Here is a 16120-nt window from a genome sequence, read left to right as displayed (position 1 = left end):
GAAAGAAAAAAGGAGTGTGTTTGCCGACTTTGCATTCGGATTAATGTTCCATTATTTTTCATTGATGCCAACGCGTCTGAAAAACAACCCATAAAAGAAGGTTTTATGTGGATTTTTAAATCCTGTTCCTGCATGGGATTTAACCAATTTGCCTCCGTGTGATAAAGTCCTTTATATAAGTAGGTCTGTGTTTCAAGGTCTACATAATACAATCACAGGTGGGGATCATGTACTCTGTGGGGCACTTGCACTCCCTGAAGACCATCTCTGTGGGCACTGGGCCTCTCTTACCTGTGCTAATTTTTTGTTCTTGTTAATTTGTTCTTGTTATAAAAACAAAGAGTGCATCTACATTGTAGAAATCATGCAGTTCAACACCACTTTAAGTGCTGTAGCTCCATCCTATAGAATCCTAGTATTTGTAGTTTTACAGGGTCTTTAGACTTCTCTGCCAAAGAGTGCTCACAAAACTACAAATCCCAGTTTTCTGTAGGATAGAGCCATGACAGTTAAAGTGGTGTCAAACTGCATTATTTCTGCATTGCAGATGGACTCCTAGAGCAGTGCTTCTCAGGATATCTGAAGTGGGACAGTTTCTCTATCATACTGAGTAAAATGCACAAATAGCTCAGTGGAGACTGTTGTATATGTGCAGAGTGACAGAAAACAAATGTGACGGGAAATGGAATGGGGTGTTCTGGATGAGAGTATTCCATACTGCAACATTCTGTGGCAGGCCCCACTTGAATATATCAATAGCAAATTCAATACTCCAGGTGCCAATCCCTAAAATGCTAGCACCCACAGATGAGATATCAGTGTGCTTGAAGACTGAGCATGTCCATTTGCCACTGCTGGGGAAAGGAGACAAACAGAAATTGGAATGAAGTGTCTGGATCCTTGAGCAGAGCAGACTTCATACTGCAGAAATTTGTTGCAAGTCCTATCAGTGTGCCCTTAAGGATCTTCTGTTCTCCCTAGTGGGTAAGATCTGATGTAGCTGGGTGTGCCTGCCTGCAAATGTAAGAGATACACACAGACATGTTTTGTACATGTGAATCCACCCTGAATCTAGCATTCTAACATATCAGAGCCATCGCTCATACTTTTCCACTTCTTTGGAAAAAGCTGCCAGCCATTTGACCCACATGGCCTTACTTTTTGCTTTTCTTTCTGATCCAGGTCAACAATGCCACAGCCCGTTTAGTCACCAAGAAACCACCAGCTGCACCTGTGGTGAATGGTAGGTGGCAACAGAAATAAGCTGTGGTTTATCTCCCACATGTGCCAAAATAACTTGACTGACTTTTAGTGCTATGCACCTCAACTTGTGGGAATGGGACTAGATGGGGCATATTTGTTGTTCTGCCTCAGACAGCAAAATGGCTTGGACCATCCCTCACTCCCTTCAGATCTAAAGAACTTTACCAGATTTTCCCACTCTTGTTGCAACAAAGTTCTCAAGTTGGCTAGGATCAGGTTTGGAGGCTGGAAAAATGGATGGATTTGTTCCCATTTCACAATACCCAACATCTGTTTCCTGAGACAGCCTCTTTACTCTGAGTTAGGGTTGGTCTCTGGGATAAGGACTGTAAAAATGGTTATGAAAGGATTGGAAGGGGAATAATAATGAAGTGGGACAAGTTTCTCCTCTGACTCTTTTTTCTGCCTTTATTAGGATGGAAGATCAATCCTATGGTTGGTGCTGTTTATGCTCCTGACCTGTACACAGGTAAATGGCTCTTGTGATATGCACACACAAAAGTGAGAATAGCATGTATACTCGACTATAAGTTGACCTCATGTATAAGTTGAGGGCAGGTTTGGGGCTTAAAATTATGGATTTTGATATGATCCATGTATAATTCAAGGGTAAAAATTAGGGACATGTGACAAAGAATCTATAGGATGAAGCAAAGGAAAATGATGCCAAAGATCTTCACAAAATTCTATCCACTAAAGGCTGGATGGATGAGAGAGCAGAGGGGGGTCAGTGCTTTCAGGACGATTACACTTTTGCTTTCACCAGGGGATGGTTCCCTTTTTATAAGAGTTAAAGTATAGTACTTACATTGACCCATGGATAAGTCGACTCAGGTTTTTTGGGTTTTTTGACTAAAATTTCTAGACTTATACATGAGTATATACAGTATGCAAGAGAAAGCCATCTGAGAAGAAGAGCCCCTGGTTGTGGCCACTCTTATTAGCTGTCTTTAGAAGTTCTAAGCATCAGCTGTGATCTGGAGTAAAATAAACAGTTTACATTTATTTTTAGGAAGCTGTCTCGATTCTTCCTAGAAAATAAAACAGAAAGAGACAACAATAGCAGAGGAGGAACAGCTTAAATAAATGTGAAAGTGCACAATGGAAAAGCAAAAATACAATTTGTGTTCTACAATTTTGATTCTTCCCCTTGTCAAATAGTTTTGTTTCAAATGTGTTTTGTTTTTCTCTCAGTCTGGCTTTTTAAAACAAATAATGCACAGTTATTAATCAGTGGTTTTTGACTGAATTCAGACTGTTTATGAATATTACTTAGATTGTGTAGTAGAACTGCCTTGGGTACTATATAATTTTTAAAATGTTATTGAAGATGTGTATGATACTATTAGCTGCTTAGAGCATTTACTGCACCAAACAGTATACCAATACTGTATCAAAATGATTTGCACTAAAATATATACATGAATGTTGAGTTTGTAGTAGCCTTCAGCATCCTACCCTTCAACATTTCACAGCTGAAAACCAGGACATGTGTAGCCAAGCAACATCAGAGCATGGTCCAGATGACAAAAGTTGTTAACATGGAAGGACACATAAGTTAGAAGAAGCAGCATCAGTTTGCTTTTGCCCAAGCCTCCTGGGAAATGCAAGATTCCCCATTCTCCCCCAGCAAAGTTAGTTGAGTGCAAACTGCTTTTGTACTTTGAACTCAGTTTGCAACAACTGAAGTAAGCTGAGGACGAAGTGGGGAATGTGAGAGGAGGAGAGAGAAACCAGGAAATTTTAACAGCAGCTGATAAAGTTGGGTGACAGAGAATTAATTGGTATGGTTCCTGCCAAATTGGGACAGTTGGAGAATATGCCAGGTTCTGTTATATCGGTGGTTCTGTTCCAACAACCTCTTACTGAGATTTCTTGCCTTCTTCTCTATCTTCAAGTCCTACCGTATCCTCTATTGCCATTTCCAATTCCTGCAATCATTTAAGATTGATTTTTGTTATGTTCTGCAAAGTTACTTTATAGTAACAGCCCTGCCTATGACTTGCCCTATGAGACAAAGTGTTTTTTTCTTTCAGTATTAACAATGAATAGGTATATGCATCTTACACTTGCTTCAGCCACCAAAAACTTTGTGTGCTGTTCTGGCCTGAACTTGTTCACGGGGCTTGTTTCATAACTGGTCAGTCTGACTGCTTGTTTCTTGCTCCAGGCCTGACCACAAAGGTTGACATTTCATCTTGTGCATTCTTCTCAGAACAGCAAAGGGTCTTCTTGCTCGAGATTCAAGGGCAGGGCTGAGGTTACTTAATTTTAGACCCTGGACTACCTTGTTGCAGGTTTCTTTCCTTTAGAGGGTGATCTATTTTGCTTTACTTCAAAATATGACAAGTCCCTACAGGCCCAGTTCTGCTAAGGCCTTGCTCATCTGCCCCAAACTCTTGCCCTGATGGTACCACTCTAAAGACAGTAAACAAAGTTCAGATAACCCAAAGAGCAGAGAGTTATTTTGGTTCTCTCCTCATGTCTTTATACAACTTTTCTCAAATTCACATACAGATGTGAGGCAAACATCCTTGGTTTGAATTTTTGAATATGTTCAGCATATCATCCCCTGGGCTTCATGAATATTGGAGTTGGCATTTCCAATTTGGCCAATCTAGGCTGAGATTGTTAGTTCATTTGCTTCAAATGGCTTCTCAGTGTCTTCTTTCAAGACTCCCTTTTGTTGGCCATTGCTTTGGCTCACACTGCTCCTTTGTCTTTCTCCACTCCACCTAATGCCAGTTAATTCAAATTTGCCTTCACAATTTCTTTTGGGATATGTGAGACCCATGTGATGCAGCAGCAAGAGGGCGAGGACTTGGGAAATGCAGATCCTAACCTTCACTGAGTCTTGAAACGTATTGGGTGAGCTTATGTCAGCCACACTCATTTAGGCTGACCTACCTCACAGGGTTGTTGTGAGGCTAAAACCTACAAATAAGAGAATCATGTACATTCTTTGAGCTTATTTGAGGAAAGACAGGATATAAATGTAACTAATAAATACCATGCCGCCAATCTCTCTCACCAACTTCATTCCATTCAGTTGCAAGCATCCCTTATCCCATGATGGCACCAGCTGCCCTGGCATATCGTGGGGCTCTGCGAGGGCGTGGTCGAGCCACCATTTATAATCCTATTCGTGCAGCACCGGCTCCTTCTCCAGTTCCAGCCTATGGCAGGTGAGCATTCCAAGATGTATGAAAGAGAAGGAATCCGATGACTTGAATAGCACCTTCCACAAACTGGTGTTCTTCAGATATGTTAAACTACAGTTCACATCTTCTTGTGCAGGACTCAGCAAGTTGGCTAAGGATGATGGGGCATCTGAAGGGTGCCAGTTTAGGGAAGTAGAGCAGTGCTGGAGCTTAAGTTTAATTAGAAGTAGGGAAGGTGTGGTCCTCTTGAAGTGTTAGGACTGCAGTTCCCATCAGCAATGGCAAGGGATGGTGGAAGTTTTAGTCCAGCAACATCTGGAGGACCACACTTTCCTTGCCTTGCTGTAAAGTCATGGCCACTTTCTTTTTTAAAAAAAAACTCCCAAAGGAAGGTAGCACTTTGTGTATACTGAATGGTGATGGAAGAGCACTATGCATGTATCCTGTGGTATTCTCTCCTTCCTGATATACTTCAAGACTGAAATTTATCATTGAAAACAATGTTTAGGCTTTAGGGAGTTGTGCAGTCAGTGGAAAGTGTCATTGACTAGGTGGAACAGGGAACATACATGGAGGGATCTCTCTGTGCACTGATTTATCTTTTCTTCCTCCACAGCGTACTCTATCCAGATGGTCTATATGGTTCTGAGCTCTATGTAAGTTCTTGGCTCACTGTCTTTGGGGCTTAGGACTCAAGGGTGTTTGGTTTATGGTGGTGCCAGCAGTCCAACAGTAAAGCATTGGGTACATGGCTTTGCAAGACAAGGGTAAAAACTATGCATCTTCAGCACCATTTGCGGGATGGTGGAGCTAGGAGTAGCCCTCTTAGCAAACAGGTATCACATGAACTGGAAAGTGATTGTGAAGATGAGTGGAACAGGGCCAGGTTTACCATTAGGTAAAATGCAGTGGTCGCCTGAGGCTGTAGATGCTGAAAGGTGATATCACGTTATGGAGTTATGGGGGAGAAATGGTATGTTAAAAGAGAGAGCATCACACTGGCCTTCTAAGCTATCCTGCTGCTCTTCTGTCAGGGGAGAAGATGGAGGTTGGTCGGAGGGAGGGCACCATTCCATTGTCAGTGTTGAAGAAAGAGTCACCTGCCAGTCCAATCAGCTTTTGTATCTGGGACAGTAGGGGATGCCATCTTATTTTTCACAATAGGCAAGAAAATCTCTTGGATCACCATGAATTGGAGTGAAACAATGTTCATCAAACAACTCTTTTAAGAGCCAGTATGGTGTAGTTGACCTCACTAGTTGACCCTGGGCAAGTCATATTCTCTCAGCCTCAGAGGATGGCAATGGCAAAACCCCTCTGAAAAAATTTGCCAAGAAAACTCCCTCAGGGAGGTTGCCTTAGGGTCTCCATAAGTTGGAAATGACTTGAAGACAAACAACAACAACAACGAAAAGAGGCAAGGGCAAAGATACAGGTTGAGAGTGTATGTCACTGGCCTGTGTCACAGCAAGGTATGTGAGTCATATGCCAGTGTTTAGAAAAGTTCCTTTCTGGATTACACTTTAAAGCTGGTGGGGGGATTCTGGGATTTGTGATCCAAATAGATAATGTTTCCAAGTTCTGTTGGGTGCATTCTCTGGGTCTGTGAGCACAGGAGTTGTTCCTCACTCCTACTTGATCTTTTAATACATAACGGAAGGTGTGAGAATGCATCCCAGTTAAAAAGTGCTGTGATGTGGCATGCAGGTTCCTAACACCACAAGTCGTCAGCATGGACAGGATGTGCCTTTTGTCTTGTGGCTGGCAGGTCTTTAGGGTACAAGTAAGGAAGAACTGGAGGAAAGAAAATCACGGTACCCAATCTGTTCTACTGTGGAGATGAAAAAATGTCTCTGTAGAAGGGACAAGACCAAGGCTTTTTCCCTCCTGAACTGAAGAACAAAAACTGACTAGACCAGTAGTAGAATCTTTTCTTCCACATCAGCAACAGGACATCCTTCATTACACCTTAATGTAATGGGCTAGTATGGTGGGTGCACAGCAGGCTGGATGACGCACCATTCTCTCTCCTTCAGTACTGGCAGCTACCTCCCATTTCTGCCATCTAAGGCAACCACCTCACTCTGGCTAATGTTAGAACCCACTGAACTTTGGGGAGAGTGTTCTTAGGGCCTCACTTAGGTTAAATGTGCCCGTGTATTGTTTCTGACTTATGGCAACCCTAAGGTGGATCCAAGTGCAGGGTTTTCTTGGCAAGATTGGTTCAGAGGGTATTTGCCATTGCCTTCCTTTGAAGGTAAGAGAGAGTGACTTGACCAAGGTCACTCAGTGGGTTTCCATGGCTGAACAGGGATGTGAATCCTGGTCTCTAGAGTCATAGTCCATTGTTCAGACCACTACATCACATTAATCTGATACTCTTCTCCTCTACACTTTGGATTTTCCAGAGTTATCCTGCAGCCTACAGAGTGGCCCAGACACCGGCAGCTGCAGCAGCAACAGCTGCAGCAGCTTATAGTGATGGGTATGTATGCTGAATGTCTAGCATTTCTGGGGATTGTAAAGAATATTTGCAAAGTTGCTCATCCTGGAAGATAAAAGGTTGAAAAACTGCTCAGGTATCACTTTTGGCGGGGTGGTTGGCTTCCATTGTGTGTGAGTCTGTGTGTCTATCTGGGGGGGGAAGCTGTATTTTGCTTTTTTAAAAGTTGTATATTGTGCATAAATTGTGTTTTGCTAAACAGATACATATGCAGACACCTGAAATATACAAAAAGTCACACAGTCCAGTGTAAAGAAAGTTTTGCATTTTAAAAACAAGTTCATATATAAGAAAGAAATGAAGATTTATATCCCTGATCTGCCTCATACTAATGTCTTCTTGGATTTTGCTCCATTCCAACAGATATGGACGGGTCTACACTACTGCTGAGCCCTACCACCACACAGTGACCCCTGCCTATGGAGTTGGTGCCATGGTGAGTCATTGTATCAGTGGGTCAAGAAGGTTATACCCTAATTAAAGGATCACAGAGCAGGGTGGCAGGGAAGAGGCTATCCTATCCAGTCCTGTATTGTAAGGCAGGATAATACCTTTGCAAGCATCAGTCAATGCAATCTAGAGCTGCAGAGAGGGCAAAGTGTGAGTCACAAGCTGCAGGAAGCCTCAGGAACCCACTTTTGTGGCCCATGAAGTCCTGCAAAGCCCTCCAACCCCCAATGTTTTCTAAAAATGTTGGGCTTCCTCAATTCCACAGAAAGCTCCTCCCCAACTCATGAAAACCCTACCTCAACAAACACAACAGAACTCCACACTGACCCCATTCTCTTCTCTAGTCCCTCTCAAAATGGTGGCTTCCCATCACTTCTTGCCATTTTGAGAGGCAAGAAAATAGGCATTTGGACTTACACTGTGTGTGTCCATGTGTGTCTGTGTGCTCACGGCCTGCAGAGGTTGTGGGCTGTAATCTGTCCCTGATCTTCACACAGATGTCCACTCCTGATCTAGACCCTGGAAATATTAGTACTGGGTGGGGAGATGAAGGAAGCTTGTGTGAAAAGCAGAAAGCTTTTGGTGACAAATGCAAGAAACTGAACCCACATGGGAAATCATGTTGTTTTTCCCCCAAAAATAAATATGAATTTATAAGACTGAGCCCAAGGGAAAGGATGTTGCTGCTTTTCTTGTCCATCTTTGCCAAGGTTGAAAAGCAAACCTCCTAAAGACATTTTTATGAAGGATCAAGTGGACATTTTAAAGTTTATTAAAAACTCTGATGGTAGGTTTTGTTGGAGGTAGGTTTTTTGTTTTGTTTTGATTGTAAAGTTTGGAAAACTTACTTCTTGAACTATAATGCCTAGGTCAAATTGAGTTCAGGAGTTGAAGTCCAATCCAAAACCTTTTCTGATATCTTCCTTTTTAAATGACCAATTGTAAATCAGGGTCTGCATTGCTCCAAAATGCCCAGCAGATGGCAATGTTTACTAGCCCATTAGGGATCTTCTAACGTTTCATAATATCAGCTTGTTCCACCTCTGTAACTCCATTTTGGTCCTATGTGAGATTCTACATTAGGTGTTGTGTTAGCCCTACTTCTGCATCCCATCTGGAAATGAGCTACAAGATTCCCAGCTGAAGACAAACCATGCATTTCCCAAAAGTGCAGGATATAGGGAAAAGGACAAAAATGGGAGGCAGTATAGGTCCCTTATGGTTCCTATTCCCACCCCTGTCCCATGTTTGTATCATTCAGCTCATCTTGGAACTATTTTATATCATCATTTCGAGGATGAAAACTGGGGCTACAAGTTGGAGAATTAATGCAGTTTGACACGGCTTTAACTGCCAGGGCTCAATGCAATGGAATATTGGGATTTATAGTTTCGTGAGCTATTTCGCCTTCTCTATCAGAGAGCTCTGGTGCAATAGCAAACTACAGGCAGCCTTCCGTATCCACGGATTTTTTTTATCCATGGATTCAAGCACTGGCTGTTTGAAAATATTGAAACATATGTATAAATTCCAAACAGCAAACCTTGATTTTGATATTTTATATATGGAGTACCATTTTACTAGGCCACTGTACTTAATGGGACTTGAGTATCCATGGATTTTGTTATCCACGAAAGGGTCCTGGAACCAAACCCCAGGGGATACCAAGGGCTCACTGTACAAATCCCAGGATTCCATAAGATAGAGCCATAGCTGTATCAAACTGCATTAGAGCATTCACCACTATTGCCCCTAAATTGTGGAATAGCCTACCGGAGGAGATTCGTCTTATTGCCACCTTAAATGCCTTTAAGAAGGCACTTAAGCAGATCACTTCCGGCAGGCTTACCCACCTGATCTTATATAGGAGATTATTAAAATGAAATGCTCCACTTCGGACTATGATAGTATGATTATTGGATGATTAGACAATGGCCTAGCTATTTTATTGTACTAATGTTAGCATTTTATTGACTATATTTTTAAACTGTATTGTATTATTTTATTGATGTAATCTCGCCTCGATCCGCAGGGAGAGGTGGGAAATATAAACAATTATTATTATTATTATTATTATTATTATTATTATTATTAATTCTGCAGTCTGGCAGCAGTCTGGGCCATGAGTGGACAAGCAACATCAATGTGGTGAAGATGGCAAAGGTTAGTAACAAGGAAGAACACACAAACTAGGAGAGAATGTAGCAGTTTGCTTTCACCTGAGTCTACTGGGAACTCCTTTCCTGCCCCTGTTGAGTTATTCAAGCGCAAGCTTGCTTTGTACTTTGAATTTAGTTTGCAGTAACTGAAGCAAGTTGAGGACAAAAAGGGAAAGTGAGAGAAGGAGAGAAAAACTGGGATGTTTTAAAAACAGCTTAAAATGATGATTAATTGGGACTGTCCCTAATAAACCAGGACAGTTGGAGGGTATGCTATTTTTGCTGCAAGCAACCTGATCTATTATACTCTTTTTCTGTTTGTACTATGCAGTTCTTTGGACTCTAGGAACTATTGTAAGCATGTCTATGTATGTTTATGGGCAGCATGATAAATTTTAAAAATGATCCCATCTTGACAAAAAACTAGAAATCTTGGTTTCGTCTACACATAAGAGGGGAAAGTATCAAAAGACTCAAGGGAAAACCAAGGCTTGGAAAGGAAGAACAAGACTTTAGTGAGGATAAGCTTTAATAGCAGGCATCTCAAAGCAGCTGAATGAGAAATGAGGTGTTCAGCAGCCAAGAATAGCAGGCAAACTGTTTAGGGAGGGGAATGGAATCCCAAGGAATATAGCATCCTGAAAAAGGACATGGCTCTCTGGAACCCTTGAACAGAAGTATTGTACACAGCAGCATTTTTTCATAGATGCCCTATTTTCAGATATAGATAAAGACAGGTATACACTTAGCCAAAATGCACATTGTACTTTTTAGGCTTATGTTTCTAAACAGGCAGGCAAACTCACAATTGCCTATCAATGACTTGGATGACAGAATTGGGGGCATACTTATCAAATTGGCAGATGACACCAAATTAGGAGTAGCTGCTAACACACCAGAAGACAGGATCAAAATTCAAATCAACCTGAATAGACTAGAAATCTGGGCCAAGGCTAACAAAATGAACTTAAACAGGGAGAAATGTAAGGTACTGCATTTAGGCCGGAAAAATGAAATGCACAGATATAGGATGGGGGACAGCTGGTTGAATGAGATTACATGTGAAAGGGATCTAGGAGTCCAAGTAGACCACAAGTTGAACATGAGTCAACAGTGTGATGCAGCAGCTAAAAAGACCAATGCAATTTTAGGCTGCATCAATAAAAGTATAGTGTCTAGATCAAGGGAAGATCAAGGGAAGTAATAGTGCCACTCTATTCTGCTTTGGTCAGGCCCCACTTGGAATATTGTGTCCAGTTCCAGGCATCACAATTTAAAAAGGACATTGAGAAGCTGGAGTGTGTCCAAAGGAGGGTGAATAAAATGATGAAGGGTCTGGAAACCATGTCCTATGAGGAAAGACTTAGGGAGCTGGGGATGTTTAGCCTGGAGAAGAGAAGGTTAAGAGGTGATATGATAGCCCTGTTTAAATACTTGAAGGGATGTCATATTGAGGAGGAAGCAACCTTGTTTTCTGCTGCTTCAGAGAACAGGACCCAGAACAGTGGATGCAAGCTACAGGAAAAGAGATTCCAGCTCAACATTAGGAGGAACTTCCTGACAGTAAGGGCTGTTTGACAGTGGAACACACTCCTCCCTCGGAGTGTGGTGGAGTCTCCTTCCTTAGAGGTCTTCAAGCAGAGGCTGGATGGCCATTTGTCGGGGATGCTTTGATTGAGATTTCTTGCATGGCAGGGGGTTGGACTGGATGGCCCTTGCGGTCTCTTCCAACTCTACGATTCTATGATTCCAAGAAATGCAGAGGATAGCAGAAATTATGGATGAGGCAGCTATATTCCATACCTTCCAAGTGTCCTGACTTGGCAGGGACAAATTTAGTCAAAAGCAAACTGCTGCAGCCTCTCTTAGCTTGTGTGATCTTCTTCATTAATAACTTTTGCCATCTTGGCCACAGGTTGATGTTGTTTGGCCACATGTGTCCCAGTTTTTATCGGCGAAATGTTGGAGGATGTGATATGCCACAAAGGTACTGCTGCAGGATGGGGTGATAGTACAAATTGTTTGGGGTTTTGGATCTCTATCCTAATCGTTATGCTCCATACCCTGCTCCCAAAACTAATTCTCACATCATATTCCTGCTTCTTCTCTGTTTGGCAGGCCAGCTTGTATCGAGGAGGATGCAATCGATTTACTCCATACTGAAGGACCAAGAGCTGGTGCTGAGAAACTAGGAGGTGCCTGTGAACTGATGGCACATGGTGGGACCTGGCGCTGAGAACCTCTTTGTGTGTGTGTGTGTGTGTGTGTGTGTAAGTGTGAGAGGAAGAAAGGCAGGCAGCCAGGTGCTTGGTGCAGATTCCTCCCAAGCAGTCACACACTGATGGTGGTGATGGCTAGATGAAAGCTTAGGAGTGTCTTCCAGGCCCTCTCAGCTTTCACAATTACACCTTGCAGTGTGTTGTTGTATTGGGTTGGATGCAGGACAAATTGATAGGGTACAATCACAGCTAGGTTGCATACCTTAGGAGCAGCAAAGTGCACTGGATTAAAACCCAAGCTTAGAATAGTCCCCTTTTGGGGCTAAATAACTTCCAGAATCCACCAGCCCCAGGGAGTAGGCACTTAGAGAATTTTGGATGTTATAGGCCAAAAAGTGAACTTTTCCAAGCTCTAAATTTTTTTAAGAATGATGATGCCTGGAATTGGGTGGAATTGGAAAGCTAGCAAAGTCGTTATATCTCAAACACATCCTAAAGTTTGATGTCATCTGTAGAATGCCTAGAGATGTTTCAGAAATCAGATGCTTTTTTCAAGCTCCTATCACAGTTTTAAACCCGTTCCTCAACCATTCAACTATCATGGCACCTACTTAAGAATCCAGGGAGAAGTGTCAGGCTCAGCCCACCATGACAGCTCTTTGACTTTGGTGTCTCTGTGTGGAGGAACTATGACAGTTAACAACTATTTTAAAACCAGCCTCTGAATTTATGACTGCTAATATCACAGACTTGTATCAGTCACAGTTTTTCTATGAAATCCTGGGAACTGTAGTGAGATAGTATTGTCCTACAAATCCCAGGGGAATGTAGCAACTGTTTCCCCAGCTGATGTTTTCTGTTACAGACATGCAACATGGCATGGGATGGACATGCTTGAGCCCTTAGAAGTTGATAGGCCGGAACTGCCACCATTCATAACCATTGGCCATCCTGACTGGGACTAATGGAAGTTAGTGTCCATCAATGCTGCCCCTGTCATAGAGATCGTGTCAGATTCAAATCAGCTCTCTGAAGTTCTTCCCTTGCTTTTCTCATTCCCTGTCCTTTCCCTCCTCTTTGATTGCCTTGTGATATTTTTCTCTTTAATGCTATGCTTCCACTATGCTCCTTTGTTGTGTTCTCTCCTGTATTTCAGATCTGCTTTGGGTATCAGTTCAGGACAGGCAATGGCTGAAGCAAGCCTCTTATATTTCTGTCAAAGCTTTCAGGATTTTTTAAAAAATAAAATGTATCATTGTTATTGATAATATTATTATTTTAAATATTTAAAATTTAAATAATATTATCTAAAAACAATAATATTTTGTTTATAAATAATATATTTTTTTACTTTTAATTCTGTCCTGAAAAAAACATGTTAACACATTTCAGACCCCCTGCCTGCATTATGAAAGGTTGTGATGCAGAAACTGGTTCTGACAGCAAGTATAGCATAGATTACTATTGAATAAGGTAGGGGGGAAATCAAACACATTCAAGGGGTTGGTTCTGTTGGGAGCTGTTAAACAGGCAAATGCAGTTTTCCATAACAGTCCTGTACCTGTCATCCTGCCCAAGAGTTTTGTGTATCTGAGGTTGAAGAAATGGGAGGTCATATTTTATTCTGGATCACAGAGAGTATTAAATCAATTATTTAGCATTTTTCAGAAACCATAACAAAACCAAAAACTGTAGACTACTGTCCAAGCAGCTAGACATTTCTACACCAACTAGAGAGAGCCAGTGTAGTGTATTGGTTTGGGTTTTGGACTATGACTCTAGAGAGCAAGGATTGAATATCCACTCAGCCATTGAAACCCACTGGCTGACCTTGGGCAAATCACACTTAGCCTCAGAGGAAGGCAAAAGCAAACCTCCTCTGAACAAATCTTGCCAGAAAACCCCAAGATAGATTCACCATAAATTATAAGCAACTTGAAGGCACACAACAACATAAAACACCAGTGGGGAAGCTTTGATTTTCACTCTCTCCCATTCATATCCTTGGGACTTGATATGTGTCTGGTTTATTTTGTCTTGATCATTACATTAAAGCCTACAAAGGGGTTGATGGAGGGGATTCTTTTTAAAATGGGGGTGGTTATTACTCCAAAATTAACAGCACAGTCATATGCACAATTACTTAAAAGTACGTGCCCTTGAGTTCAAAGCACTTATTCCCAGGTACATCTATGTAGGATGTGTGTATGGGGTTATCTGTTTATAAATGCAGCATAACACACAACAACAACATATAAAAGAGATATACACATTAGTAAAATTTATATATATATTTCTGAATGCCCAGGTGGATTGCTCTTCTCCACCCATTTACCAGAGCTTGGAAAAACACCTGTTTTGGACTGCAACTATCAGAATCCCCTAGCCAACGTAGCCATATTGTATAAGATGTGAGATTCTGAGAATTGTAGTCCTCCAGGAATAACTATCCCAGACTCTGCCACTGACATGCAGGTTGTTCCAGTGGGGAAATAAATGGATGTTAATACATACATTATAATGCAGGTGGCCAAGTGCAGGACTTAAGCCTATGGAGTTTTTGTTTTAGGCAGTTTGAAAAGGAAAGAAAAGGCAAACTATATCAGAATGCATCTTAAGTGTTTTCATTTTCCTCTGAAAGCTGCTGATCCCAAAGCAGAAGCCATTTCTATTCCTAGCAATTTGCTTCACACCTCTATCTGGGCTTGAGTATCTGTGGCAGTGTTCCTGCTCAATTCACAGTTCAATATCTCAGGGAAACCCTTCTAAACAGATGCTTGTTCTTTTCACTGTTTCCTTGTTACTGTAATAAAATCCTGATTCTGGCTAACTTCTTTTATTCTGCCTCTTCTTCTTTCTCTTCCTCCTTCTCTGTGGCTGCATATGTTCTCTTTTCCTTATCCTGACCACTGGCTTACTTGCTTCCATCTCTTCAATCTTAACAGGGGATGTAAGATTCAATCTGGAGACATTCATTAGTGCAAAGGATTGAAAAAGGATAATTGCTACTTTTCATGCATTCACTTATCTCCCCCCCCCCCCCCCCAACTTTGCTTCTGGATAAACAGGTTTGGAAATACAGTTGCTCCTCCGTGAAGGGATCCGTTATGGAGCACACACATACCATGAAAATGGAAAATTGCCAATATTCAAGCCTCATTGGCTTGAATGGCAGCAGCTGCCCACGGTCATATGCCCCATTTTGTCCCTCTCCATTTTCCACCTGCAAATAGGCATAGGATGCAGATTCCAAGTCTGCGAAAACAGAGGGGCGACTACTTTTTTTCTATTAGAAAATATTTTCTATTGTTTTCTATTAGAAAATAAATACAAGCCTGCCAAATTTCTTTTGCCACAGGTTCCAGTGGCGGCAAATTATTCCCTCAACCTACTTTGGACAGATTACAGCCTAAGGGTCCTTTTACATTACACAGCTATAGCACTGTGATTCCACTTCAATGGCCATCACAACATCCTATGGAAACCTGGGATTTGTATTTTGGTGAAGCACTTGAGCTGTAAGACTGAGAATTACCTCTTCCCAAATTGCAAATCCCAGCATTCCAGAGGATGTCGCCACTGCAGTTAAAATAGAATTATAGTGCTATAACTGAATAGTGTGAAAGGGTCCTGAGAGTACTTTACTGTTGAGAAGAAATTGGTAGATACTACAGCATAACCTTTACTACTGGTCTTGAGAGAGGGAAAACCGGAATGATTTGTTTCTGCAGTGTAAAATAGCCATGGAACATTATCATAAACACAGGAGTTCCTTATAACTAGGATAATTTGTGTGCATCCTGAGGCTCAAAATTCAGTTCCCCAAGAATGTATTCTTTCCCTGTGAAAATACTAAGTTACTAGTCCTCATGGCCATGAAGCTTGAAAGTGTATGGGATGGCCAAGGCCAGTGCTTACTAAAATATTGCAAAGTGGAGAGATTTGTGATGAGTAGGGATTAGGGCTGTGGTATCATTGTGTATTGTCTCAAAAACAGATGCACAATTTGGACTGACAGATGATACACACACACACACCCCTCAACTATAACCCACACTGAGGCTGTATCTGATTTTTTCACTGATGATGTGGAGAACAGTCTCAGGATGCATCTACACCATAGAAATAATGCAATTCGACACCACTTTAAGTGCTGTAGCTCCACCCTATGGGAAAGTGGGATTTGTAGTTTTACAAGGTCTTTAGCCTTCTCTGACAGAGAGCTGGTGCCTCACAAAATTACAAACTCCAGGATTCTGTAAGATAGAGCCAAGGCAGTTAAAGTGGTGTCAAACTGCATTATTTCTACAGTGTAGCCACATGCTGTGATGAACCAATGTTCTTGCCAAAGCCCTCTGATATGCT

At 41.7% G+C, this 16120-nt stretch overlaps 1 protein-coding gene across 5 annotated transcripts in view; it reads left to right on the top strand.

The window, feature by feature from the left end:
• The window catches only part of LOC149275817 (RNA binding protein fox-1 homolog 1-like), a 44197-nt gene extending 28300 nt beyond the window's left edge, over window positions 1-15897 (top strand). For all 5 annotated transcript variants that reach the window (XM_089504292.1, XM_089504291.1, XM_089504294.1 and 2 more), the window contains exons 6-12: window positions 1183-1243; window positions 1679-1732; window positions 4313-4448; window positions 5041-5080; window positions 6833-6909; window positions 7291-7363; window positions 11655-15897. In XM_089504292.1, the coding sequence (XP_089360418.1) occupies window positions 1183-1243; window positions 1679-1732; window positions 4313-4448; window positions 5041-5080; window positions 6833-6909; window positions 7291-7363; window positions 11655-11699 (486 nt within the window). In that variant the 3' untranslated portion in view covers window positions 11700-15897. The remainder of the gene's footprint in view (window positions 1-1182; window positions 1244-1678; window positions 1733-4312; window positions 4449-5040; window positions 5081-6832; window positions 6910-7290; window positions 7364-11654) is intronic.
• The last annotated feature ends 223 nt before the right edge of the window (window positions 15898-16120 follow it).

Source organism: Sceloporus occidentalis, unplaced genomic scaffold, assembly GCF_023333645.1.
Source record: "Sceloporus occidentalis isolate IW3139 unplaced genomic scaffold, rSceOcc1.0.p SCAF_265, whole genome shotgun sequence".
NCBI lineage: Eukaryota > Metazoa > Chordata > Lepidosauria > Squamata > Phrynosomatidae > Sceloporus > Sceloporus occidentalis.
The sequence above is the reverse complement of the archived record's forward strand: the minus strand, read 5'-3'. Positions and strand labels throughout refer to the sequence as shown.